Here is a 24,772-nt window from a genome sequence, read left to right as displayed (position 1 = left end):
AATGCATATTAGCCTATTTGAGGCTCTGAGGGCATCTGCAGTGAAGAAGGTGGTTTACCCTTGTTTAACTGAGCATTTCTCAAACTCCCCTGACGGTGCACCCTTTGCGGCAGAGTTGTTAGCGTCCCAAGTGCCAGTGTTTCACAGAACACACTTTGGAACAAGCTGCCGTTAAGGAAGTTGGGGACTTGGCCAAGGGGTTAGACTTGATGACAGCTAAAGCCTCGTTCAACTCGAACATTCTGGAGGATTCTAGATTCTGTGATCCCTCCAGGCCCCCCTCTCAGCTCGTTAGCGGGACTGCTGTTTTGCCCTCGTGCGCTGAGGTGCTCCCCTCCTATCCCCAGGCCAGGGCTGAGCAGCCTGCCTGGTGGTCTGCCCCGTTCCTGGGGCTGAGGTAGTTCTCTGTCTTTCCCTCGCAGCTGCTGCGGCCTGTGTACCAGGAGGATGCCATCCCCGAAGGTGAGTCTCTCCTCTGCTGCTGTGCCCTCTGAGCCCCGGAGAGATGGTGAGGTTAGCCATCTGTTGGGAGGCCTTCCCAACAGGGTCAAGATTCCCCCCCACCCCAATTTTGACACAGACTCTGTCTCCTCTTGGGACCTTTTTCTCCCTCACTGAACCAGTGTCTTTCTTCCTTGGAGCCTGAACTGAGGAGAAAGAGAGGGCATCTTCCCAGAGCAGTCTAACAGATGGTGTTCAGGACTCAGGCATTCAGCTGAGATTCAACCAACGTTACTGAGCAACCAATATATATAAGGTGCTGTAGGCGCTGTGGTCAGGCCAGCTCGGGAGGGAGGCACGGAATTTGGAGCTGGGAGGTTCCAAATTGGAGTTGTGTGAGTTTGAGCAACTCGTGTCCCCTCACTGAGCCTCAGTTTCTTTATCTATAAAACAGGGCTGATAATTCCCACTTCAGAGGGTTGTTGGGAGGACTGAAGGAGATAATGGTTTTGAGTAGCAGCCTGTTTACTGAGTGATGTTACACAGAAGTTAGCTGTCTTTGAAGTGCAGAGATGTCTCTGCTGTTTGAAGGGACTTTTCTCCTTTGTCCTTCAAATCCTGGCCTTATTTTTTAAGGGCCAGGGAGAGAAGCTGGGCTCAAAACCAGTTCCTTCTCCCAGGAAAACTGAGATATCAGTGTAGCTGCTGGATTTTCCTGGGCATTCCTTTAGGCCCTCTCTGCGCTGGCCTGAGTCTGGCTGGCTGGAGTCCAGATGGTATCTGGAAGGTTGAGACTAGCCTTGCGGTGGTCCATGGTACTGACCTTGGATATGCTTGAGCCCTTCCTTCAGAGCCCACAGAATGCCCTTTGACCTCCTTCTTTGTGAATGGCCTTTTCCCAACCACTTGCAGACTTGCTTCCTTGCTGTCCCCCTCTGTCAGTAGCATGAAGACGATGCTTGCTTAGAGCAGGTGCCCTTTGGAGGGAAAAGGGCTCCCATCAGGCTCAGAGTTGTGGCTGGAAGCCATCTTTATTCTCTCCAGGCTGGGGCATTTGGGTGTTAGGGCTTGGTCTGTTGGAAATGAATCTGTGTTCCTTCCGGAGAAAAGTCTGATGGTGATTCAACGCTGAGTTTTAAAAAGGCTTTTAGTTGCCGCATCAGGTTAGAGTGGAGATGTCACTGCTAAATGGTGAACCCATTAAGGGCAGGGCCTAGGCCTGTTCACCTCCGTGTGTCTGATGCTGGTCCCAGGGTCTGACAGACAGCAGGTACTCAACAGAATTTTATTTGAGTGACTGACTGAAGGGGAGTGACTCTGGTTGCCTCCAAGGTTTGCAGACTGCTCATGGGGGAAGGGAGCTGGAGAGGTGTGTGGGTTGAGGCAGGCTGGTGTGGTTCCTTCTCGGCCGAGAGATGCCTCTTGGTGTCCTCCCAACTCGTGTCCACATTTTGGTTCCCCTCTGAGAATACAGTACTTAGTAAACCAAGAAGGGCAGAGTCACGCAGGCTGTGGGAGAGGGACAAGCAAGGAAATGATGCTGCTGTTAATAACAGTGGTAACTTATGAATGCATTATATTAAGAACTTGACCTGACTTCACTTATTCTTCATGATGATAATTATTTTGGTATCCAAGGACATCTTTGCTCTTTACCAGGGATCAAATATTCCTAGCTCCTGGTCCGCGGGTTCAGATGAAGGGGTGGAATTCAGGGTACAGATCTTCCGTTAAATGCACTCAGGGTTCTCCAGAGGCTAAAGCTGTCGCCAGGGTGCCGACTTCTGTCTCCTCCTCTGGCTGGGCTGCTCGGCCTCCTTGCGGGAGGGTGGGTGGGTTGAGCCAACCTGAATAGAATGGGGTCTGGTGCCCTTCTGGGGCCTCGGGTGCCTGCCCGCCTGTCGTCGGCGTGTTCTCCAGGGCTGCGGGTGCCCTTGGCATTGTCCCTTGCCCTGTGAAAGCAGCCCAGCCTCAGATTCGCCACAGCCGGTGGCGGGGGGATGGCTGCCAGGGCTCACCTCGGAAGCCGGAGCAAAGCTGAGTAGTTACTGTTTGGTCAGTGAAGCAGGTGTTTAAGGGGTGATATGGGGGTTTGGACCAGAGGGTGTAAGCGGTAGCAGGTGGGAAGTTAAGGAGTTTGCTTTCACAGAGCTCAGTAGCTGGGTTATAACTTGGACTGTTTTTTAAAAAAGATATTTCAAAAAATCAGTTTTGGAAAATCAAGCCCACTTGCTACACACTATCCAGGGTATGTGGAGATGGGGCACGAGGGCATGCCACATAGGTTGGGTTGATTCCGCTTTGTACCAGTTACTGGCCAGATGACCTTGGGCAAGTCCCCCAATCACTCCAGGCCTCAGTTGCCTTGTCTATAAAATGGGGCTGCTTCCCACCTGAAGGCAAAGGTGTACGTCAAGTGGCTTATTCATGACTCTCTAGGCCCAAGGCAAAGATTCTGTGACATCCCTATGCAGCTGGGCTAGGGCAGGGAAGAAGTGGATTCCTTTAAAGGTCAGACTGGAGGCGGGCAAAGGCCCAGATTTTGGCATTAGCAAACAGCCCCCTTCGTTAAGTTTGGTCTACTTTGCCTTGCTTGTCAGTCCTGTGTGGTTTTGCCTACTCTGGTCTAGGCTCGGTTGTGTTAAATTAGACTGTCTAGTTCCAGACTGACCCCGTGATCCCCGTTCATGGTACAGTTTGTGGTGCAGCAGCCCTGTCCTAATGCCAGCCCCGACGGGTAGATTATTCGTTGGTTTGGGTTTATAATCCTCGTGCCCTCACACCCTGGTACCATTCACCAAACACTTTCCCATCGGGTCTCTTGTGTGCGCCCTCACCTGCCCTGGGGCAGGCAAGGCAGCAGTTTGTATTATCTCTGCTTTGCAGTGGAGAAAACTCTGGCTCAGAGGGGTAAGGAACCTGGTCAGGGTTACACAGCCAGTCTCTGAGGAGGCCAGTGCTCAAGTTCAGGTGTCTTGTCCAACTCAAATCCAGTGCAGAGCTTGAGAGCCAGGATGGGTTCTTTCAGCAAAGGGGCCGGTGCCTGGCAGCACAGAGCCCTCTGGGGCATACGTCTGGGGCCAGAGCAGATGAGGAGCTGGGTAGGTACTTCCATGCATGTGCCCCCCGCCCCTGTCCTGGGCTCACGCTCTTTTTCCTCTTCTCTAAGTGACTCCCTGAAGAAGCAGGAAGTGGTTTCGGTTATTATGGTTCGAGTGCTGCCCCCAAGATACTGCTGTGATTGGTGGTCACTTGTGTGTGTGGGTTGACTTGTTTTTCTCACCCTCCTCGGTGAGGAGGGGCATGGAGTGGGTAGAGGAAGCAAGTGTGAAACCTTCCGAGCTGAGTTTTTCCCCCGAGGTTGTGGACCACGCGTTGGTGGGGAGCTTCCCTGAGTAGTAGCAGGGGTCAGGCCACCTGTTCACCCCCAGGCTGCCAGGACTGGGGGTGGCGGAAGGAGACCTGGGCCTCAGTGGGCTGCGCATGCAGGTCAGGGAGGGCTGATCAGTTGCCCACCTGACAGCAGGGACCCTCGGAGGGGGCCCAGGTGTATGCAGAGTCTGAATGCCCTGGAGTTTGTCTCCTACCTGCTTGTGTCCAAGAATTCCTGACTTTTTAGCTACTCTGTGTTTTGCTCTTCTGCCCATTGGATGAGACATGATAAAGATCTGTATGCCACCCCTTGTTCAGTGTGAGGGTGTGTGTCCTGCTGTGTCACCTTATAGAGGGACTCCCTGCAGCTCTCTGCTCTCTTCCCTGGGGGTGATTCATTCTCTTTCTCTCTCTCTTTTCTCTCTCTCTCTCTCTCTCTCTCTCTCTCTCTCTCTCTCTCTCTCCTCCTTTTCTGATGAGAATAATTTGTGAGCTGATAGCCAAGCCGGGGAATACCTCCTGGCTGCGATGAAGCCTAGGATTCCCAGAGTCCCTGGAGTATCTGATTAACTTGCTTTACCAAGTGGAGAAATCACAACAACAAAACCACAATAAGTTAGCAGCTCACTTTTATCGCGCACTTACCAGGTCCCAGGCATTATTCTCGGGTCTTTACTTGGAGTGTCTCATTTAATCCTCACAGCAACCCCACGAGCTTGGTACTATAATTGCAGTGAGGAAACCAAGACTCTGAGGGGGGAAGTGAGTTTCTGGTGGTCACCAAGCTGGGGAGCAGAGGAGTGGGATTTGGGTGCAGCCCTCTGGCTCAGGACTGGTGCCCTTCCCCGGGAACTGGAGCGGCAGGTGCCACTCCTTATTCCAGACTGACTCAGTGAGCCAGGCCGCTCCAGCTCCCTTGGCTAGTAGAAGGCAGACCCCCATACATCCTGAGAAAGCCCACTGTCTCTGCTATCACTGCAGAGACATGACCTCCAGTCCCTTTGTTCAAGGGACCTGGGAGGCAATGAAATGGGCCAGCAGTGCTGGGTGTGCTCAGGGGGCAGTGGGGATGGGGACAAGGGGGAGCACACATGCTCTGCCACCGGGGACACTCCATCTGATTGCTTGTTTGATGTGGGACTGTGGGCCCGGTGAGGTCAGATCTTCTGATTTTTCAAATCTGAGAGATTTTCTGATTTTTAAATGTGCGAGGCCAAACCGATAGGTCTGATTCAGGTCCTGGGTCACCAGATGAGGAATGCTGCCTTTATCATTGTTGGCGGTTCCCAGCTCAGTCCTTGCCCTGGAGTTGCTGGTTTACACTTTAGTATCTCTCACAGAGTGTGAGGGGATTCCTTCTGAGGTCTCCCTGTCTTCTCAGCGCCTTGCTCAGAGCCCGGCACAGCTGCTGTTGTTAATGGCTGTTAATGGACTGAGACTGTGTTCCTGTTTCTGCAGAGGCATGCCTCTGCAGGGGGGATAGAAATGCCTCACGGTCCCCCGTCTCTGTTCCACAGAATCAGGGAGTCCCAGTAAAGGGAAGTCTTACACGGGCCTGGGGAAGAAGTGTCGGCTGATGAAGACGGTGCAGACCATGAAGGGCCATGGGAACTACCAGAATTGCCCGGTCATGAGGCCGCACGCCCCACACTCAAGCTATGGCACCTACGTCACCCTGGCCCCCAAGGTCCTGGTGTTCCCCATCTTCGTTCAGGTGAGCTGATGGCCGACCCCAAAGACTCCTTCTGGAGAAGGTGAGAAAGAATAGGGTCCTTCACCCTGGGACTCAGAGATGGTACCTTGTTCCAGGACTGAGGACCCCCTTTTGGGAAAGACAAATAGCTTTAGGGGCTCAGGATTCCGGGGGTTATACTTAGGGAGCAGAGGTTTCCAGGAGGAGGAACAGGAGAGTGAGGGCAGGGAAGCTCAGCGACAAGCGGGTCCCCCCTCCCCTCCCCCTCCCCCCTCCCCTCTCCCCCTCCCTTCCCCCTCCCCCTCCCCTTTCTCTGGGGCCATTGCAGACACGCTATAGCTGCTGGTTGTATTGTCACAGGGCCTGTGTGCTGAGGGTTCTGCTTCCTGGCTCCTCCAGTGCTTTGTTGTTTGGAGATGACCAAGGGAGAGAGCCTCGAGGTCTGGCATCTTGTCTGGCCATCAGACATCTTAGCAAACATGTCTGGCCGGTACTAGCTGGTGGCCTGAGATTATTTAGATCTCCTTTCTCCTGCTTTTCTCTCTTTTTCCTTCTCTTCCTCCACATTTCCAAACCTTTATTTATTCTATCACCCAGCTATAACCAATGTGAGCATTTAGGTATCTTTCCTGTGCATATACATATTAAAAAAAAACCCAGACAGATCTTATTGTACGTTTTATATCCTGTTGCCTTTTTAAACAAGAATTGCAGCATGAACATTTCCTACATCATTAAATATTCTTTGAGTCTGTGTCTTGTAGAGGTTGGACTCTACTATATGGATGTACCATATTTATTTAACCAGTTCTCTATTCTGTTCAGACACTTGTGTTATGTCTACTCTTTTGCTATTGTAAATAACTCTGTGATAAAGATCCTCATGCGTGAATTGGATTATTTTCCTTGGGGGAGATTCCGACTGGGCTATGGGTCATAAACATCTTAAAGGCTCTTTATGCATATTTTGACAAATTGCTTTCCAGAGGGACTCTTAGTTTATCCTCTCATCAGCAACCTAGAGGGGACATGGCCCCAAGAGCTTCATTTCTGACCATGCCTGCCTTCTCTGGTCTCCCTGGCCTCCCATTCCGGGCCTGTCACTGGCCAGTGGATCTTAGAACTCATACTTTTATAGGACACTCACAACGCAACTCTGGCAGATGATGCGCCTCTCCCCAGACAGCTCCTTGGGCAGGGTCTGCCCTTTGTCTTTCTCTTGGTCTCTTCTCTTTCTCGGGATGTAACCACAAAGGTCTTGGAATCCACGGGACTTATTTTTCAGTTTCATTTTTAAATTTTTACCAAAAAAATTAAAAATTAGTTTTTAAAAGTTATAAAAAACTTTTGAGTTGTAAAATATATAAACCAAAAATGGCATAACACTTAAATGCAGAGTTTAACGGGTAATTATAAAGCGGATATCAACTAAGAGAAAGGACTAGACCATTGCCACCGCTCCAGAGGCTGTGTATCTCTCTTCCTGATTACGATGCCCCCTCCCCCCGAGACATACCCACTAGCCTGACTTTATGATAATCATTTCCTAGCTTTTCTTTAGTTTTACCACCTATATGTGCTTTCCTAAATGACTTCTTTTTGAATATTGCTTAATGAAACCATATCTCATATCTTCTTTTGGGCCTTGCTTCTTTTGCCTCACATTACTTATAAGATCCATCTTGGTTGTTGTGAGTAGTTGACATTTGTTTCGTTATCTTTCTTCCAGCACCTTGCTTGGGTCAGGTGCCCAGAAGCCATATTATAAATGTGCATTCACGAGGATAAGCCCTGCTGGGTAGTCCAGAGCTGAGGGAGGTTTCTTCAGGCTGCGCGGGGGAGGGCTCCATCATGGGTAGGGGGCAGGGTCATGTGGTGGGGTGAGAGGTTTGGGTGAGACTTGGTCCCTGGGAACTGACAGCTGAGAAGGACTCAGTGAACTCAAGTGTGTTGTGAATGTAGAGCAGGGACTGGCCTGGCCTTGAAGGGGCTCAGGTGACCAAATCTGGCATGAGGTTCTCAGGATACTGCCAGAGGCATCCTGAGAGCCTGGGCCTGACAGCATGAACAGGCAGATGGGTGCATGTGGGGGCCAGGAGCGCCCAGGAGCTCGGTGCAGTTGGGGAGCTGGGGCGGGCTCAGGTGGTAGGGTCGGGGGTGGGGAGGATGGCAAAGGCCAACCATGTGGTTGGACTTCCTGCAGCTAGTGTGTGAGGGCTGGTGGGGAAGGTAGCAGCAGCAGTTCCGCCCAGGATGAGCATCTCTGTCTTTCTGTTTCTGTCTGTGTATGAGTGGGCGTGTGGGCTCTTGGGGTGTTGGGGCAGGGCCAGTGGTCTTCTGTGGCTGGCTTTGGCAGGCTGCCTCCCCCTCCCCCTCCCCTCCCCTCATAAAGAAAAAGGTAAAAGAAGGGAAAAAATCACTGAGTCATGAAAAGTGCTTCTTGTTGCCTTTTAAAGCCACATTTCTGAGAAAGCTTCCTGACTGGAATAATAAATTGTGCATGAAAAACATAGAAACAGAGGAGAGGGCAAGGTCACCACTGAAATGGAAAACTAAGTGACACATGGCTTGAAAACTCTGAATCACTGGCATTCTCCTGATCAGGATGAGTGGAACAAATAACTCCCCAAACAAAATGCCACAAGGGCAGTTTCTTTCCTTTCTCCCTCTCCTTTATCCCTTCTCCCTCTCCCCATCCCCTCCCCTCCCCTCCCCCTCTCCCTCTCCCTCTCCCTCCCCCCCATCTCCACCAGGCCTCTTTGAACTGTCCTCTTTGTTTTCAGCCTTTAGATCTCTGTAACCCTGCCCGGACCCTCCTGTTGTCAGAGGAGCTGCTGCTGTACGAGGGGAGAAACAAGGCTGCCGAGGTAAGACACTCACGTTTCCCGGGTGGGGTTTCTGGTGGGCTTCATTGGCCATCCTCCAAGCCCCTAACTTTCCTCTCTTCCTGATGGTCTCAGAATTGTACAGTTGGGGTAGAAAAGACCAGAAAAGGCCTCCATACCCTCTTTACCAAATGGCTACCCAGCTTTTTTGGGTATATTTCCAGTGATAGGGAACTCACCACCTCTCAAAGCGATAGAGTCCATCTTTGATGGTTAGAGAGTTTTCCCAACCCCTAATGACGTTCCACTGTTTATCCCAACTTCCTCTAAGGAGCAGGAGAGATGGCATTTCACCCCAGCTGTGATGAATGACTTTGTGGATGAGAAGATTAAAGCTGTTAGCCAAAGAGAATTTTTAGAAGAGCACCCTTACCTGGGTTTTTGGGTGTATATTAACCCAAATCCAAAATCCTCTTCTGAGGGATAAGTCTGTGATCTCTCTTTGGGCTCTAGCTCTGCCAACAGAGACCTGGGTGTGTAGGTCACGCTGTTTTTCCTGGGAGGTGGCCCTGGCTTATCTCTAACTGGGAGGATTTCACTCGCCCACACCATCCCCAGAGCTGGTCAGGTTCCGGCTCAGTCTCACGAGTTTAAATCTACTTGGGAACAGAAGTTGGAGCCCTGGGGTCTGACTGGGCTACCTGGGAGCCTTGAAGAGAGGGTAGGGGGCTTGCCTCCAATCAGGCCCTGATTCAGAGCTGGCAGCCTGGCTTGGCTGAGTTGAGTGACAGCTTGGGGTGGTGGAAAGATCAGGAAACTTGGAGGTAGAAGGCATGTAGCCAGCTCTTGCTCCGCTGCTCGTTCACTTACGACTTCTTCCTTCTTCCTCAGTCTTCCCATTGGAACAGTGGGGGTGTGTGTGTGTGTTTGAGGCAGCAAGGGCAGGGTCTGAGGTCAGTTGATCTCTAAGGGCCCTTTCAGCCTCAGCATTCCGGGACATTTTGTGTAGTCGTGGCTAAAGCAGGCTGCTTTTGTTTTGTTTGTGAAACAAGTAGACCAGAACTCATATTTTCCAAATGAGCGTTGTCTTTCAGGGGCGCTCCCTGGGGAGACTGCAGGATTATTTCTACCACACTGGCGTTGCTTACCACATTTCTGGACCTCCTCTTCGGGAACTTTCTTAAGAACCTTGGCATAACTTCTGAATTGCCTCTGTGGGAGTAAAACTTCATCTGTTGTGGGGGATTTGGGTTTTAGGAACGAGAAGTCCTTTGGAGCTGTGCTTGGTGAATAAGTGTGTGGTGGAGCTCAGTCAGGTAGCCAAAGGTCAGAAACTGAGGTGTGGCTATACACTCACAAGACTCAGAAGGAGGCAGTTAGAAATGGCAGCCACTGTGGAATACATTCATATGTCTCAGTTTTCTTCCCCTACTCACTCACCATTAAGCCTGCAAACCTTGAGCACTTTTTATTTATCCTCACTCTGCAAGTTTTCCATACTTGATCCCAGTTAACTCTCGCAGGTCCCTGAGGAGAGGCATGTTTGTCCCGACTCAGTAGATGAGGAAGCTGAGGCTCCGGTGAGATTAACTAGGACCTGAGGGTCTCAAGACTCCTAAAAGATGGAGCCATGATTAGCACTTGGGATCTCTCTGGCTCAGCAGTTCTTTCCAGGATCCCATGCTGGCTCTGGTGTGTTTGTTAAAAAACAAACTAACAAACATGGCTAAAGCCAGAGCCTGATGATAGTGAAAATCTGTCCAAAAGCTCTTTGCCTAGTGGGTCTTTGGAGCCCTAGAACTAAGAGACCCCTTTTGACTGTTGAAAGAAATGATCTGAAGACAAGGAAAAATAATGCATTTCTTTTTCTTGAAATATGATAGGAAGCAAATATGTGGCTCTTAGTAGCCTGTCGTGTTATTCAGGCCAAAAATATAAACCAATTCAAGAGGGATTTGGAGACGTTCAGAGAATCGCATCGTGGCTGGGGCCTCAGGAGCCGTCCATTCTAATTGCTTCCCTGTAACTTTCCAGCTGATCGTTCTCCAGCCCCTTCCTGAGTCTGCTGAGGGAGCCCTCCCAGCAGTGGTTCTATTACCAGAGAGCCCTAAATTGTAGAAGGTTCTCCCTGGTGCTCGACAGGAATCTTTGTTCGTGGAATGTTCCCCCTTGGCTTGTTGTCCCTTCTCTTCTCTGGGCATGCTCCATGAGCTGATCCAATCCCACACCGTGAACTGCCCTCATCACACACCCTCCCGGAAGTCACCAACTTGATTCACGTGCCCTGAGATCAAATCAGCGTTTTGGTACAACCTCATTTCTACATTCAAAGAATGGTTACTGAGCATCTACGATGGAGCCAGGCCCTGTGCTGGAGGTTCCAGGAGTCCTATGGGGCACAAGACAGACATGCCCTCACTTTACACACTGACTCATTAAGTTTACCGTTGGCTCAGGCACCAAGGCCTTTGCTGCAAACCCTGCCCTCAGGCAAGATTCCTCCTAGGAAGCTTGGTTAGGACCATGTGGGATTAGTGATAATCCCACGTGGGATTATCCTTCAAGTCACAAGGATTTCCTAACCAAGCGATTCCTCCACTCTTGAGCCTTTGGGAAAACAGATGTGTCCTTGGAGCAAGTGTGGGGAAGACAGCTGGCGGCCCCCAGGGCCTGCTGTGGGAAGCAGAAGGTAACTGGGCTGTGGAGATGGGCGTCACTGCACCGCGGGCTGCTGTGGCTCCCGCGGGGAGCAAGGCCCACAGGGTGCTGGTGAGACGGGAGAGGGGCCCACCTGCCCTCCTCTGGCACCCTCGCCTCTCTGCCCTGTCCTCCGCTGTGCGCCAGCTCTGTCCTTTCCCTGACCTGGCTTTTGGGGAAATTCTTCGTTCAGGCCTTAATCACTTCCTGTCTAGACCACATTCTCAGCTCTGGGAATCCGGGCCAGAGCAGCGACCTGGGTCTTTTCTCACCTTGCTTGTACCTCTTCTCCACTTGCCATCCATCCAGCCCTCTCTGGGCCTGGGTTGTTTTTTGAATTTTTAGGCTCCTGACAGACTGTCTCCTCTGACCCTTCCCCTGCCAGCTTCCCTGTGGGTCCAGAGACCACTTCCAGGTTTCCACTGAATGGGTCAGGGGAGCCTGAGAGTTTGTCTTGTGCTTGCCTAGTGTAGAGCTTTCTCCTTTCCACTCATTGGACGTTGAAGTCTTCTTCTCAACCAACCCCTAAACTCCTTCTGAACTCTGAGATCATTTTCTTCCCTTCCCTTAACTTCATGTTTCTGTCTCCTTTGTTCCTCTTTTTTGGTCCCTGCTTGGATTCTTTCACATTCAGGGACAGGACAACTGTAGGCGCATTGCTACCTCACCATATTGTGAGAGCTTTGGGGTCATCCAGACCTGGGCAATGGTCTCTGGCTGTGTAGCCTTGGACAGGTCACTCAACCTCTCGGTGCTGTAGGGTCCTCACCTATCCATGAGGGCAATGATGTTAGTTACAAGTGAGGATCCACTGAGCAGAAGGTAAGTGCTCAATAAATGGAGGCTTCTGTGGGCTATGTTGGATCAGGGCTGTGAAGGGAAGGGGTTTGGAGAGAGTCACTGCCAGGATGCCTTCCAGTCCAGGGTTCAGGAGCCCTTGTGTTTGGTCCCCGTTAGATAAGCCAGAGCCCCTGAATGCCTCCTGCTCAAGAATGCCCCCTATCGTCTCTGTGGCCCAGATTCCCTCAAACCTCTGTGTGCTACGTAGTCCTTTGAAAAACACTTAATGTATTTTTAAATGATAAAAGTAACAGATTCTCATTGCAAACTAATGCAAGTTAAACAGAAATGTATAAAGTCAAGTCCCATTCCCCACAGTGAAGACTGTGATGAGTATTTTAGACATTAAAAAATGTATAGGGCTTCCCTGGTGGCACAGTGGTTGAGAGTCCGCCTGCCGATGCAGGGGACGCGGGTTCGTGCCCCGGTCCGGGGGGATCCCACGTGCCGCGGAGCGGCTGGGCCCGTGGGCCATGGCCGCTGGGCCTGCGCGTCCGGAGCCTGTGCTCCGCAATGGGAGGGGCCACAGCGGTGAGAGGCCCGCGTGCTGCAAAAAAAAAAAAAAAAAAAAAAAAATGTATAAATACAGACAGATTTACAGTTTGGTTTTACGAAGTTGGATTATACTCTAGGTATTTTTTAGACATTGCACTATTTTGATTTATGATGGACAGATTTCCATTTCTGCCCACATAGCTCTACTTTATTCTTTCAATAGTTGCATAAAATTCTACCACATGAAGGTAGCATAATTTAGTTTATCCATCCTCTCTTAATGGGTGTTTATGTTCTTTTTTAAAATTACAAAAATTTGTAATGCTGAGAACATCCCTACATGTTCATATTTATATGTCCTTGTAAGTATTTCTATAGGCTAGAGTCATAGAGGTGGAGTTGTTAGGTCATCTTTTAACAGTCTGACAGCTAAATGTCAACATGTTGGCTTTTTAAACTTCATCAACAATCCAGCACACACTCACTGTGGCCCTTCGTAGTGCATGCCGACCTTCCAGCGGACTCTTCTTACCCCAGATGAGATGAAATGTCAGATTTTGACACCTCAAAGGGAATTCCACATAATTAATAATATTTTGTTTTCTTCAGAGAATCTAAAATAGGGTTTTTATTGCTTTTGACTAAAGGCCACCGCAGGATTTACAAGACTAAGAACAGTGTAATCTTTACTGGCATTAGAGAATCAAGTGGATTTTTTTTTAGCATAAAAATATGCTGAGCATGCCTGATGGTTTACCTATAATGTCTAAAAATATCTTTCTCCTTTATTTTTGGAACAGCTAGTTCATAAAAGAGATAAAAGTTCTGTACATGTCTGTGTTGGAGCATAAGTAACTGGCTTTTTCTTGAACTGATTGTGCATGAACGCAGTTAAAATTATCTACAAGGAATTTGGTAAGAATACTCACATTGCATGATGCCTCAAATTCACTGTCTACACAGACCTTGTGACAGAAGCCTGTAGGGAGCTGGGCAGGGGCGTTCCCCCCTGTTTGCACAGATGAAAAAAAACTGAGGCAGAAGGGATTCAGCAGACTTCACCAAGTTTTCACGGCTACTTAGCGGGACAGGTGCCTCGACTTCTGACTCCAAGTCCAGTGCTCTTTCAGCCAGACATTTAGAGGAGAATGCAAGCAAATGTGGCACATCCTGCAGCTCAAGGGTGGCTCCAAGCCAAGGGCACTGGGCTGGAGATTCCAGAGGCGTTTGGTCAGAGAGGTGGGCCTGTGGGGTGTCGGGCTGTTGAGAGGTTGGCAGAGGCCGTCTGGCATGGAGGATGAGGATGAGGGCTGATTTTTGTCCTGTTATTTTTTCCTACTGTGAGGAGTAGGCAAAAGGGCAGTCTTGACTGCAGGTCAGGCCTCCGCCCTTGGCTTAGGCCACGCTGAGCATCTATCTGCTCCTGGTTATGCCCGAGATGATGGAGCCTCGTTACCTGGACTCCCAGGGGAGGCTGTGGCGTCTGGCCTCTGGGACAGCAGAACAGCGAGCTCTGTTTGCTCTCTCCCTGTGCAGGTGACGCTGTTTGCCTACTCTGACCTGCTGCTCTTCACCAAGGAGGATGAGCCAGGCCGCTGCAACGTCCTGAGGAACCCCCTCTACCTCCAGAGCGTGAAGCTGCAGGAAGGTGAGTGCATGCCCGAGATGCCCTGGACTCCCTCTGCATTCTCCCTGAGTCCTCCTGCTCTGGGCAGCATGGATGGGATGTGTGCCCCTAGGTCTGGTTCTCAGACACTGGCGTTCCAGTCTAGGCTGGCAGGCCCCCGTACACCCTGAGCTTTGCCGGGAGGCTTCTGCTCCAGTGAGGTTTCAGGGAGGCTTGGGAGTGGAGTGGGAAGAGCGCTGGGTTCAGACAGACCTGTGTTCAAATCTTGGCTCTGCCCCTCACTACCTGTGTGACCTCAGGCAAGTTCCTCAACCTCTCTGAGCCTGTTTCCTCAAGTGTGAGTGAGGACACCAATAGTATCTCAGAAGCTTTTTGTGAAGATTAAATTAGGTCGTTTATGCAAAATGGCTGGCCCACGCTGTGTGCCCAGGCAACACATCCGGGACAGGAGCACGTGGGAGGGTGAAACGAGTCTCTGCCCCACGCTTGCCACGGTGCCCTCCCCTCCACTCGGGAATGGGAAACCAGCGGGAGTATCTGTCGAGTGGTTTGGTTTGGCGCCTGAGGTCTCTGCTGAAAGGGGCTCAGTTTCCTCTCCCGGATTATGAAAACAACACCAGACCTGTTTGAGCATGGGTGACAGGGGCAGGGAGGAAAATATTACCCAGTGAAAGAATTCTGTTTTGACGGGTTTTGCTCCAGGAAAACTTCCTGCCTGTTTGCAAACCCAGCCTGCGTGCTCGGTGCCCCCGCTCTTCTTCCTCCTTAGAAACCCAGGCCGTGTGAGAACCTCCATTCTCGCAGCCCCACAGGAAGTCGCTTACAACTTCTCTTTCTCTGCCTCTGGCTTTCTCCTGCCCACTGACCACGGCGGCCACTGAGGGGAAAAAGCAAGTCACCTTGCTTGGGGCCAGCCTCTCCTGCAAGGTGGGCTGGGCCTGACCAAGGTCATGGGGAGGAGCGGCCCTCTGAGCAAGTTGAGCTGAGATCCTGGCATTCCAAGGATCCCCCCAGTACCTGCGGGAGCAGGGCGGGCGAGAGCTACAGTGACTCTGCCCTTGGCTTCCCCGCTGCCCTGCCCCTCCCTGTCCCTCACGCCCAGCTTCCCCTACACACCCATTCTCCCGTCCCTCCCACCCCTCTGCACACACATGCACTCACACGCCTGCCCACCCCCAGCTCCCACTATCTAGGACCCAGTCAGATTTGAGGGGTGCTGGTAGGGGGCTGTGCCTGGTAATACAGGCTGATTGATTATAAGAACCATCACACAAGTCGGGCTCATCACACAAGTCTGGGGCCTGCAAGCCCAGGATCCTGGGCTGCTCAGCCTCCTGCTGAAAGGAGGGAGGGGGAAGAGGGCTTTCAAACTGGCTGAGCATTGGGTGCGGGTTGGGAGCGACAGGGCAGAGAAGAGCTGAGGGCAGTAGCTGGGGGCGTGAGGGCGTGGGCCGGCTGTGCTGCTGACATGTGGTGTGGCTTTGGATGCTCCTTCCTCCCTTTTCTGGGCTGCGGTTTTTCTGACTGTGAAACCAGGCTTGGGCAGTCCAGTGTGTTCCCTCCCAGACCTGACGTGCCCACATGGACCCCGAGGTTGCTCTGAGAAGCTGGACAGTGCTCATTTTTCTGGTCCCCACCCCTAGCCTGGGTGGGGGGAGTCCTCTGGGAATTGGTTGGATCTTCCCCTCCTGGAGGCCCCAACCTAAGGCTTGAAGTGAGAGGCAGGGTAAGCACCATCCTCCACTGGGTGGCGGCTGGTCAGGGTGGGTGGCGTGAGGCCTTGGGGCGTGGCAGAGAAACCTCCCACGTGCCCAGCCTGTGCGGGCATGGCCTCCTGGGGCTGGAGACTGTGGGTGGCCAAGACCAGCACTGCTCAGGAGAGATGACCACAGCCCTTGGAGCCTCTTGGGTTGGTACGTGAGGGGCATCTCTGTGTGTGTGTGTGTGTGTGTGTGTGTGTGTGTGCGCGCGCGCGTGTGCGCATGTGCACGCCTGTCCTGGCTGGCCGAGCAGTTGTTCTGGTGCGAACTGTCTTGCCTTTCTCCAGCAGTGTCAGTCAGCAAACACAGCGAGTGTGCAGCGAGTGTGGCTTTCCATGGAGCCAGGGAGCTGCTGGGAGCGAAGGAAATGGCTCAGAGACACTGAGCACTCAAGGTGCACATTCCAGTGCTTAGATGTCTTTTCAGGCACTTGTGGGGAGCCCTTGCCTCCTCCCCTGCTCCCACTCCCTGAGACAGCCTTGGGGGTCCCGGGGTTTGCAGAAGTCCGGTGACCGCCTCTCCAGCTGTCGGAGTTGGAGCCGCAGGACCCAGTGTCCTGAGTCCTGGCGCCCGCACTCCTGCCCGCCTCCCTGCACCCCCAGAGACTCGCTGCAGCAGCAAGGGCCTGAGCGAGGCTTTTACGAGATGCATTTGGGGCCTCAGCTGGAGCTTCTCTTGGCAGGATGGTCTCTAATTAACATTGCTCATGACTCCTAAGGTTTCTCGTCTCTTTCAAATCAACATGTGCAGAAAGTTCAGTTTGGGGCAGAGAAGATGGTGAACAGGGAGCACACCCAGCCTTTCCTGCAGGCTGGGGCTGGCGAGGGCAGTTCCCTGGCCGAGGAGGATCTGCCCCACCCAGGGACCAAGGACTCCCTTGTGTGACATGCCTGATGCATGCTTGGCTCTGCTGGCCAAGCCTACTACCAGGGCTGGGCACGGGCACAGAACATCGTGGGTGCCCAATGACTGTTTGTTGGGTGAATGAGTGTAGGACCCAAGGGAGATGGGAAGCGTGGCCTCAGCTTGGGGGCTGAAGTGCATTCCTCCCTCAAGGCTCCCGGCTGGTGGCCACTTAAACCTTGCCCGCTCTCCTCCTGCCCAGCTTCCCCCAAGCTTCAGCAGGGCTGAATGGCAGTGTAATGGGAACAGGCAGAGAGCTGACGCTAACAACTGGGACATCTCCGGTCAGCCGGGGCCCATTGTGGTCTCTTCCTGCCTCTGCCGCCCACTGGCTTTGCTGTTCTTTGTGTTTCTGCCTCCCGGGTGGCCAGTATCCCACCCACAGTGTGTCTTCCTGACCTTCTGTGGTCTCTCAGGATGGCCTGGAAATGTCCAGCTGATTCTTGGGTTCACCATCCACCCTGAGGAGCCCAGGCGCCCCATCTTGGAAACTCAGCTGCTTAGGTCCCGGCTGCTGGAACACTTGGAGTTAAATTTAGTCGGTTGACATTTTCTGAGCACCTCCTCAGAGCCCACCTCAGTGCGGGCCGCCAGGGTGAGAGCAGAGGAAGAGACACATACGTCCCCACCCCCGGAGCGCATGGCCAGGTGAAATGACAGATGAGTAAACCGGGAGAGGGACAGAAGTGTGACATAGTGGTCAGAACACAGGCTTTGGAGGCAGGCGGTCCTGGGTTCAAGTCTCAGCTCTGTCACTTGCCCACTGCATGCCTTCTGCAAGTTGTTTTCCTTCCCTGGGCCTCAGTTTCTGCATCTGGAAAATGGGGGCAACAGCCCTCCTGGCCTGTCTCACAGGTGGGGAGCACTTGGTAACTGGTTGATTTGGGGATCTCAGACCAGGCTTGAGAGGGCTCTGGGAAAATGACAGAGGGGTCAGACCTGGGCTGGGAAGCCACCTCTCGGCTCCCCCCAGCCCATGACTGGGGATCACCCTTGCATAGCCCATGGTTCACGGCCCACATTCCTTGATGGGAAAGAGGGTTCACCCAGGAACCAAATGGCTCCTTGTTAAATTTCAAAATGGTGAAAGTGGTTGGAGTGTTGGATGGAAAGCCCGAATGTGTGCTGCCTCACTGTCCCTTTTCCTTCACACCCACCCCCATTTCCACACTCTGGAAAGTCCAGAGCCCAGTCCAGCGTTTTGGAAGGGTTTCTGGTGGAGCTGAGGTTTCTCTCCTGGGTCAGCCACGCTGCAGCCTCCTTTTCTGCAGCTGCAGCTCCTTACAGGCACCCTTGGCTCCTGAGCCTTGTTGTCCTTTTATGAGGCTCTGAGCCATGCTGGGTGCTGCCCCCATTCTGTCCTTCTCCCAAAGTGCTGCCAGCACGAGGCCATGACGTGGAGCAGGTTTCAGTGAAGGTGTGCAGTAACGCAGGGGTGCGATGGTGGGGTGTCACGGCACAGAAAAGTTTCACGGCGATCCATCAGCGATCCCTCGCCACTGGGAATATGTCCTAGGCTGCATCCCCCAACCTTGGCCTCCTGTCTCCCTGAGGCTCCCATCTACCTGGCTTTCCCCTCCCTTCTAGAACCTTCTCTCCTCTCACTGCCAGCTTCTAAAACCCAAAATTCTGTTATTTTCTTACACAGATCTTTTTGTTTCTCCCTTGGCACTAAAGTCTGCTTCTGGAAAGTCAAGGAAACGTCCCAGTGTGTTTTCTTAAACAAAAGAAACCACCTCCCCTTGTCTCCACCCTCAGCAATGCAAGGAACTGGCAGAAGCTTTGAAATCAGAGGTTTCTTAAACACGATGGACTTCTTAGGCAGGGCTGCCCCCTGCCCCCCAAGCCATCTCTAGGTGGGGAGAAGCAGAAGTATTTATTCGAATTCCAAAGCAAACCCCCATTTACTTATGAGCTATTTTCATCTGGCTCTGGCTGGCACCCCTGGCCTTAGGGATAGATTTGCCCGGGAAACTGCCCATATGCTTGCTCTGAGGGGGCCTGGCCTCCACCCACATGAGGGCCTCACTCACTACTTGTCTTAGGAATAGGCTTGACCCACCGTCTCTGTTTTTCCCTTGCCACCTTTACTTTGCAACGCATTTTGGGTTTTTTTGACAATTTCTCTGATTCAAGTGTATGTTGAGGGTTCTGCGTTGAGCCCAGCACTAGTCCTGTTTCCTTGAGGGGACAGGCGGCTGGGTAGGACCTACCTGGTGGGCATTTGAGAGGCAGGTGTGTAGTGGTTCGGAGCGTGAGCTCTGGGACCAGGCTTCCCGGGTGTAAATCTGGGTTCTTCCCCCTTCTACCTGAGGCATGTTACTCACCCCCTGTGCCTCAGGTTTCTCACATGAATCATGGATGATAATAACCCCTGCCTCATAGGGGTTGTTGCAAGTGTCGAGTTTATGCACATGAAACATTTGGCGCTGTGGCTGGCACACGGCACTGGGTACTCTAAAGCCCTATGTCAGTTTAAGTGTTTGCTGTTATATGTGCTGTATGATTGCTTCCCTCAAAAAGGATGACCTGCCTGGTGAGGTCGAATGCTTGAAATACGGGAAGTTCCTAACCAGCCCTGGCCTGTGCTCAGATGAGCGGCCCACGGAGAGTGCTGCCAGGTTCCGGGGAGCAGCCTGCAGAGGTCAGGGAAGGCCGCCTGGAGGAGGAGGCGGGGCTTCCTCACAGTTGCCATCCCTTGAGCACAACTTGTGCTTCTCCATCTCCATGCCTTTGCCGGTGCTGTTCCCACCTCCCAGAGTGCCCTCTCTTCCCAACTTGAGTTCAAGCTCAAAAGGGTCCCCCTTTTGTCAGGAAGCCTTCCCTGACAGCTGTGGGTCATCTCTTGGCTCTTGTGTTTCTGAAGCAGGCTGACCAAATCATCTTCCGCCTTAGGGTAGGTATCCCGCCTCAGCTTCTCTGCTGGAGGAGCGGGGAGTGGCCGACAGGCCCTCCCAGCTGCCTCCCAGGTGGAGAGGGTTTGGTGAGTGTTTGAGTTTGGGATTCTAGACCAGGGGTGAGAAGGCTCTAGGAAAACACACTGAGGGGGTGGGCCTGGGCTGGGAAGCCATCTCTGGGCTCCGCCCAACCTGTGGTTGGTGATCCCCCTGCATAGCCCATGCATTCCTTGGTGGCTCCTTGTGGAATTTCAAAATGGCAAAGGCAGCTGGAGTGTTTAAAAGAAAACCCAAGTGTGTGCTGCCTCCGTGTCCCTCATCGCAGGGGTCATGGAAAGGAAGAGGCCTCCTGGGATGGATGACAGCTCCCTGTACCCCACTGCTTGATGCCCAGAGGGTACTCCTGGCTACCTCTCATAGGGTGAGAGCTCAGTATTCCTTGGGTCAGGCTGACCTGCAGGCAAAGGCCTTACAGCTGTATCTCAACCTAATTAGATATTAAGTGGGCTTTCCTCCAGAGATTTCCCTGCCCCTTTCTTCCTCTTTTTACAGGAAGTACCACACACAGCCCTCTGGGTGAGACAGCTGGCTATGCTTAAGCAAACAGTTGAGGCTCTGTAACCAGTTCTAAAGCAAGTCTTACTTTTTGTTCCCTCAAAGGTTCTTCAGAAGACCTGAAATTCTGTGTGCTGTATCTAGCAGAGGTGAGTCCTTCCGCCTGAATCTGAGGAGAGAGATCTGTGTCTGGTGCCCGGAGGAAGATGTTGGGCCGGGTTCTAGTGCAGGTTCCGATGCTTCCTCCACACCAACTCCTGCAGTGGTTCGGGCAGGTCCAGAGTGGCAGCGTCCTGCTCTGTGGAATGGGAACAGCAACCCCTGCCCCTGTGTCTCTTACCTCTGTGTAGAAGAGCAGTGGACGTGAAGGTGCTTAGAGGGGACAGAAGGACACTGTGGTCTCCTGCTTAGGACTTCCTGGTCTCCAGCCCCTGCAGGGGGTCACAGTGAGGGTGTGGCCTTGAGAGCCAGGCATCACCCTATTCCTTTGGTAGTCCTTCCTCTAGAGAGTGCCCTGATTCTTGTGCCCACCTCTTTCCTCCTCTCTTTCTAGAAGGTACCACCTATGTCCCCTCCTGCAGGGTCTTGTCAATGTTTCAGAAGGCCTGAAGGTAACTGTACCTTTACCTGGGGCAGATAATACAGGTGAAAGAGACCATCTAGCATCTGTGCTTTGGGTTGGAGTGGTGCCCACTCAGTGTGATTGGTGTTCCTCAGTTCCTCAGACTGGTTATATCTCAATCTGATTAGAAGCTCAGCTAGACAGTGTGCCTTTGCTGAGCAAGATGGGGGCAAACAGCTTATTGCTTGATATGGTTTGGGAGATAAAATATCATTACCAGGGATTTAATCAAAGAGGGCCTTGGGGGCCTCCCTGGTGGCGCTGTGGTTGAGAGTCCGCCTGCCGATGCAGGGGACGCGGGCTCGTGCCCCGGCCCGGGAGGATCCCACGTGCCGCGGAGCGGCCGGGCCCGTGAGCCACGGCCGCTGAGCCTGCGCGTCCGGAGCCTGTGCTCCGCGACGGGAGAGGCTGCAGCGGTGAGAGGCCCACGTACCGCAAAAAAAAAAAAAAAAAAAAAAAATAGAAGTACCATATGATCCCAGCGGTGAGAGGCCCGCGTACCGCAAAAAAAAAAAAAAAAAAAAAAGAGGGCCTTGGCGATGAAAACGTCGAGAGCCACTGAGCCATACAAATTTTTTCCATTCCCAGGAGATTTTCTAATCGCAGCCTCGTACCGCTGCTCATATGGGTCGGCTACCAGTTCCAAGCAGGGGTTTATGAGACCTGTTCCTTCCCTCTGCTTCCGCTCATCTGTCTTACCCAGTAACAGTCCTGGGAAGCTGCCTATTCTGTGGGAGATTCTACACTGGCCACACGCTATGGGTGAGGCCTGGTCGACACTGGCTGGCCAAGAGGAGTACACCATTTTGAGAAGGAATTTGCATGTTGTTTGTGATTGGAAAATCATTCCTTCAGTTCCTGGCTAAGATAGGAGGTGCAGGGCTTCAGGCGAGTCCCTTGGGTGAACACAGACCCCTGAGGACAAGAGAGTTGATGAGAAGTTAGCTTCAGAGGACAGCAGGGAGTCCAAAGGACAGTGGGCCTTGTCGGAGCTGAGCCAGGGACCCTGGCAGCCTAGAATGGCCACTCGAGGTCCAAGAAGGCATTGATGTCCTCCCCTGTGTCAGCATATCCCCACCGCGCACAGGAAGTAGCTGGTGGAGACCCTTCAGGGCCGGCGTGAGTTCATTTCCCCAGAGCCGAGCGAGCAGCTTAGGAGAAGCTGTGAGGCAGGCTGGGAAGAGTCAGAGCATTTACCTCCCCAGCCTCACCCATCTGGATTCCAGTTCTCTCCAGCGGGGCCTGAAATGAGGCTCCAGGTTCTTTAATGCCAAGACAGCTTCCTGCCAGGCTGGGGTTATTTTTCCCAGAGAAGAGCACTTCTGCTCCTTGGTTTCCAGGGAGCTGTGACCTCCTACCCCTCCAAAGATTGATGAAGGGATATTGATCTGGGACCTTTTATTTCAGTAAAGTGTCAGGTGATCTGACCCCAAGGGGCTGGGTCTTTGAAGCTCACAGGCAGCTAGAAGCCCCTCTGTTCTCTTAATGGGCTGCTCTTTACTAGAGGCATGTCTGTATCACAGGGAAGACAAGATCCCTGCTTGCCCTGTGGCCTGGAATAGGCTTGACAACAGTGGTTTTGGAACCCATGGGGAACCCCAGACTCATGTCTTAGTTGGAACTCCCAGCAAGTGGTTTCTCTTCATTGCCTAACATGCAGGTAGTGTCCAGAGAAGGACCAGGGCAGGGCAAGAGAGTCAGGATTTGGGGACAGTTTTCCACTCTGCACTGAGAAAGCCCCGACTGCCTGGGGGGCAGCAGCTCTGATTGTTCCCCAGCAGTAGGTCCTGGTTAGTCATCAAGTGGGTGGGATTGTTCTGAGCAGTCCTTGGCCCTGGGGCCTCTGTTTCCCTGGACAGTTGTCCCTCAGCCCCTACAAATCCATGGGACAGATGCAGCCATGACTGGCTGTACCAGGGGCATCGGGTCAAAGGCCACACAGGTCAGGGACCATCCGCTAACTTGGAATTTGATCCTGGCTCCATTAATTTAAGAGTCTGCTCTTTGGGGTTAGGAAGCCCTAGATTGGAATCTTGGCCCTGCCATTTCCTAACTGAGTGATCTTGAGCAAGTCACATACCCATCTCTGAAACAAGGCTGATGAGTCGTACCTTGTAAGGTTGTTGTAATGATTAAACGAGATTCAGTAAGATACTGTGTCCAGGGCACTTAGCACAGAACCTGCTACACAGTGAGTGCTCAATAAATGGTAGCTATTATTTCTGTCAGCTTCCTAACAGGGGGAGAGCTTTTCATATTCATTGACTCTCCATTAGAGACATCACCAATGATTTATTGATCCTTTAAAATAAAAGCTAAGAGGAATATCTCACATTTTTTTTTTTTTTTTGTAATGTACATATACTGTTAAACAAATGAGGCAAGATAGAAGGCTCTGGAGGAGGCGGAAGACAGACTTTGAATCCCTCCTCTCCTGAGACCTCCTGGGGCTGCTGACTTCACCTCTCTGAGCCTTAGTTTTCTCATCTGAAAAACGGTAACAGCTGTGTTTTTCCTTCCTCCCTATGTCATTGGGTCACTGGGAGAATTGAATAAAATGAGAGAACATCTGTCACAGCAAGTGAGCAAACGTAAATTGTAGTAGAAGAGGTTTTAGTTTTTACAAGGATAATATTAATTCAGGAACAAGGAGGTTGAGGCAGGATGGAGTTTTTAAAGAAGGCAAGGGGAGCCATGTTTCTAGTTGGATTTGGGGATGCTCACGTTTGAATGCAGAGGTCTGGGCCCAGTGCTGCCACATCTGGCGGGCTCTGTGCTTAGCTAACCACCCTGCAGTCAAGGAAGCCCTGCCTCTGAGTGAGTTTCGTGAGGATGCTTTCAGGGCAGCTTACAACCTTGACCTTGGAGCCTGATATTTGAGGGCACAGTGTCTATCAGTATTGAAACTGATGAGTCGGATCACAGAGTGGACCAAGAGAGACGGTTCACATGCAGGGACAGCCAGGCAGACGGTGGGGGCCCCTGATTTAGACAGATTTAGGCAGATGGAAATTCAGCCTCCCTGGAGGGAGCTGTCTCCATGCTCCCTCTCTTGGCCAGGCCAACCTCCAAAACTCCAGGCAACACTTAGAGAGGAGCCTTGGGAGCAAGGCCCTCCCCAAAATGTGTGCCCGTCTAAAACAGCCAGCCCCACCCCCCAGCCAGGCCTAGGGTTAGGTCCTTGGTGCCTCAGATGCCTTCTTGAGATCATGGATGGGAAGGTGCTTTTTAAAATTGATACTTAGATCAAGGGAATTATTATTAAGGCAGAATCCTGCTTCAGAACAGGAAGAGAGGAGGAAGTTGGGGCTCAGGGAGATAAAGGTAGAGTCAGGCCTGGGAGGCTCGGGCCAGGACCAGATTTGTGGAGTGATGGCTTTTCCAAGCCGGAAGGGACCACAGTCCCTGCCCCAACTCTCCCTTCGCAGGGGGAACACAATGAGACAGGGAGCAGAGGGCCCTCTAGTCAGCTCCTGCCCCACCTGGTTTCTCCCTGGAGCATCTTGGGGTCTTTGCTGGGTGTGTCCTTCCCCTGCAGTGGGCTGGGGGTTCTGGGAAGTGGAGGGAATCGGTTATTAAGTGGGAGGAATGCCTCACCGCATCCACTCAGTTCCCTGAAACCAAGAGGTGAGGCTTTCTTCCCTCTCTCCTCTGATGCTTTTAGGAAGAACAGCTTCTGAGCACGTTGGGGCTGGAGAGGAATGGCTGGCACCCTGGGAACACTTAGCATGGGAGGTGGCCCTTCCCTGAAGGGGAGCATCCCTGAGGGTTGGGTTTGATGGCAGCGTAGACTATGTCCCCAAATGCTGTTAGATGATGCTGATAACCACCCCAGCTCAGAGCCTTTGCATTTGCTGTGCCTTCTGCCTGGAACAGTTTCTCCCTAGCACTTTCCTGGCTGGCTCTTCCTTGTTCAGCCTTTGCCAGAGTGCTGCCCCTTCAGAAAGGGCTTCTCCGTCTGTCAGGCTCAGATAGGACCTCTCCCTTTTGGCCTTTCCACAATTTGTAATTACATTGTTTAATTGTTTATTGGTTTATTGTCTCT

The 24,772-nt window shown here is 52.2% G+C and overlaps 1 protein-coding gene across 4 annotated transcripts in view; it reads left to right on the top strand.

Moving 5' to 3' along the window:
* RGS3 (regulator of G protein signaling 3) overlaps nt 1-24,772 on the top strand; it is a 131,102-nt gene that overhangs the window by 39,256 nt on the left and 67,074 nt on the right. For all 4 annotated transcript variants that reach the window (XM_007109476.2, XM_028493600.2, XM_007109478.3 and 1 more), the window contains 5 exons: nt 423-462; nt 5,331-5,527; nt 8,290-8,373; nt 13,900-14,011; nt 20,211-20,254. In XM_007109476.2, coding sequence (XP_007109538.2) covers nt 423-462; nt 5,331-5,527; nt 8,290-8,373; nt 13,900-14,011; nt 20,211-20,254 — 477 coding nt within the window. The remainder of the gene's footprint in view (nt 1-422; nt 463-5,330; nt 5,528-8,289; nt 8,374-13,899; nt 14,012-20,210; nt 20,255-24,772) is intronic.

Source organism: Physeter macrocephalus, chromosome 9, assembly GCF_002837175.3.
Source record: "Physeter macrocephalus isolate SW-GA chromosome 9, ASM283717v5, whole genome shotgun sequence".
Lineage (NCBI taxonomy): Eukaryota > Metazoa > Chordata > Mammalia > Artiodactyla > Physeteridae > Physeter > Physeter macrocephalus.
The sequence above is the reverse complement of the archived record's forward strand: the minus strand, read 5'-3'. Positions and strand labels throughout refer to the sequence as shown.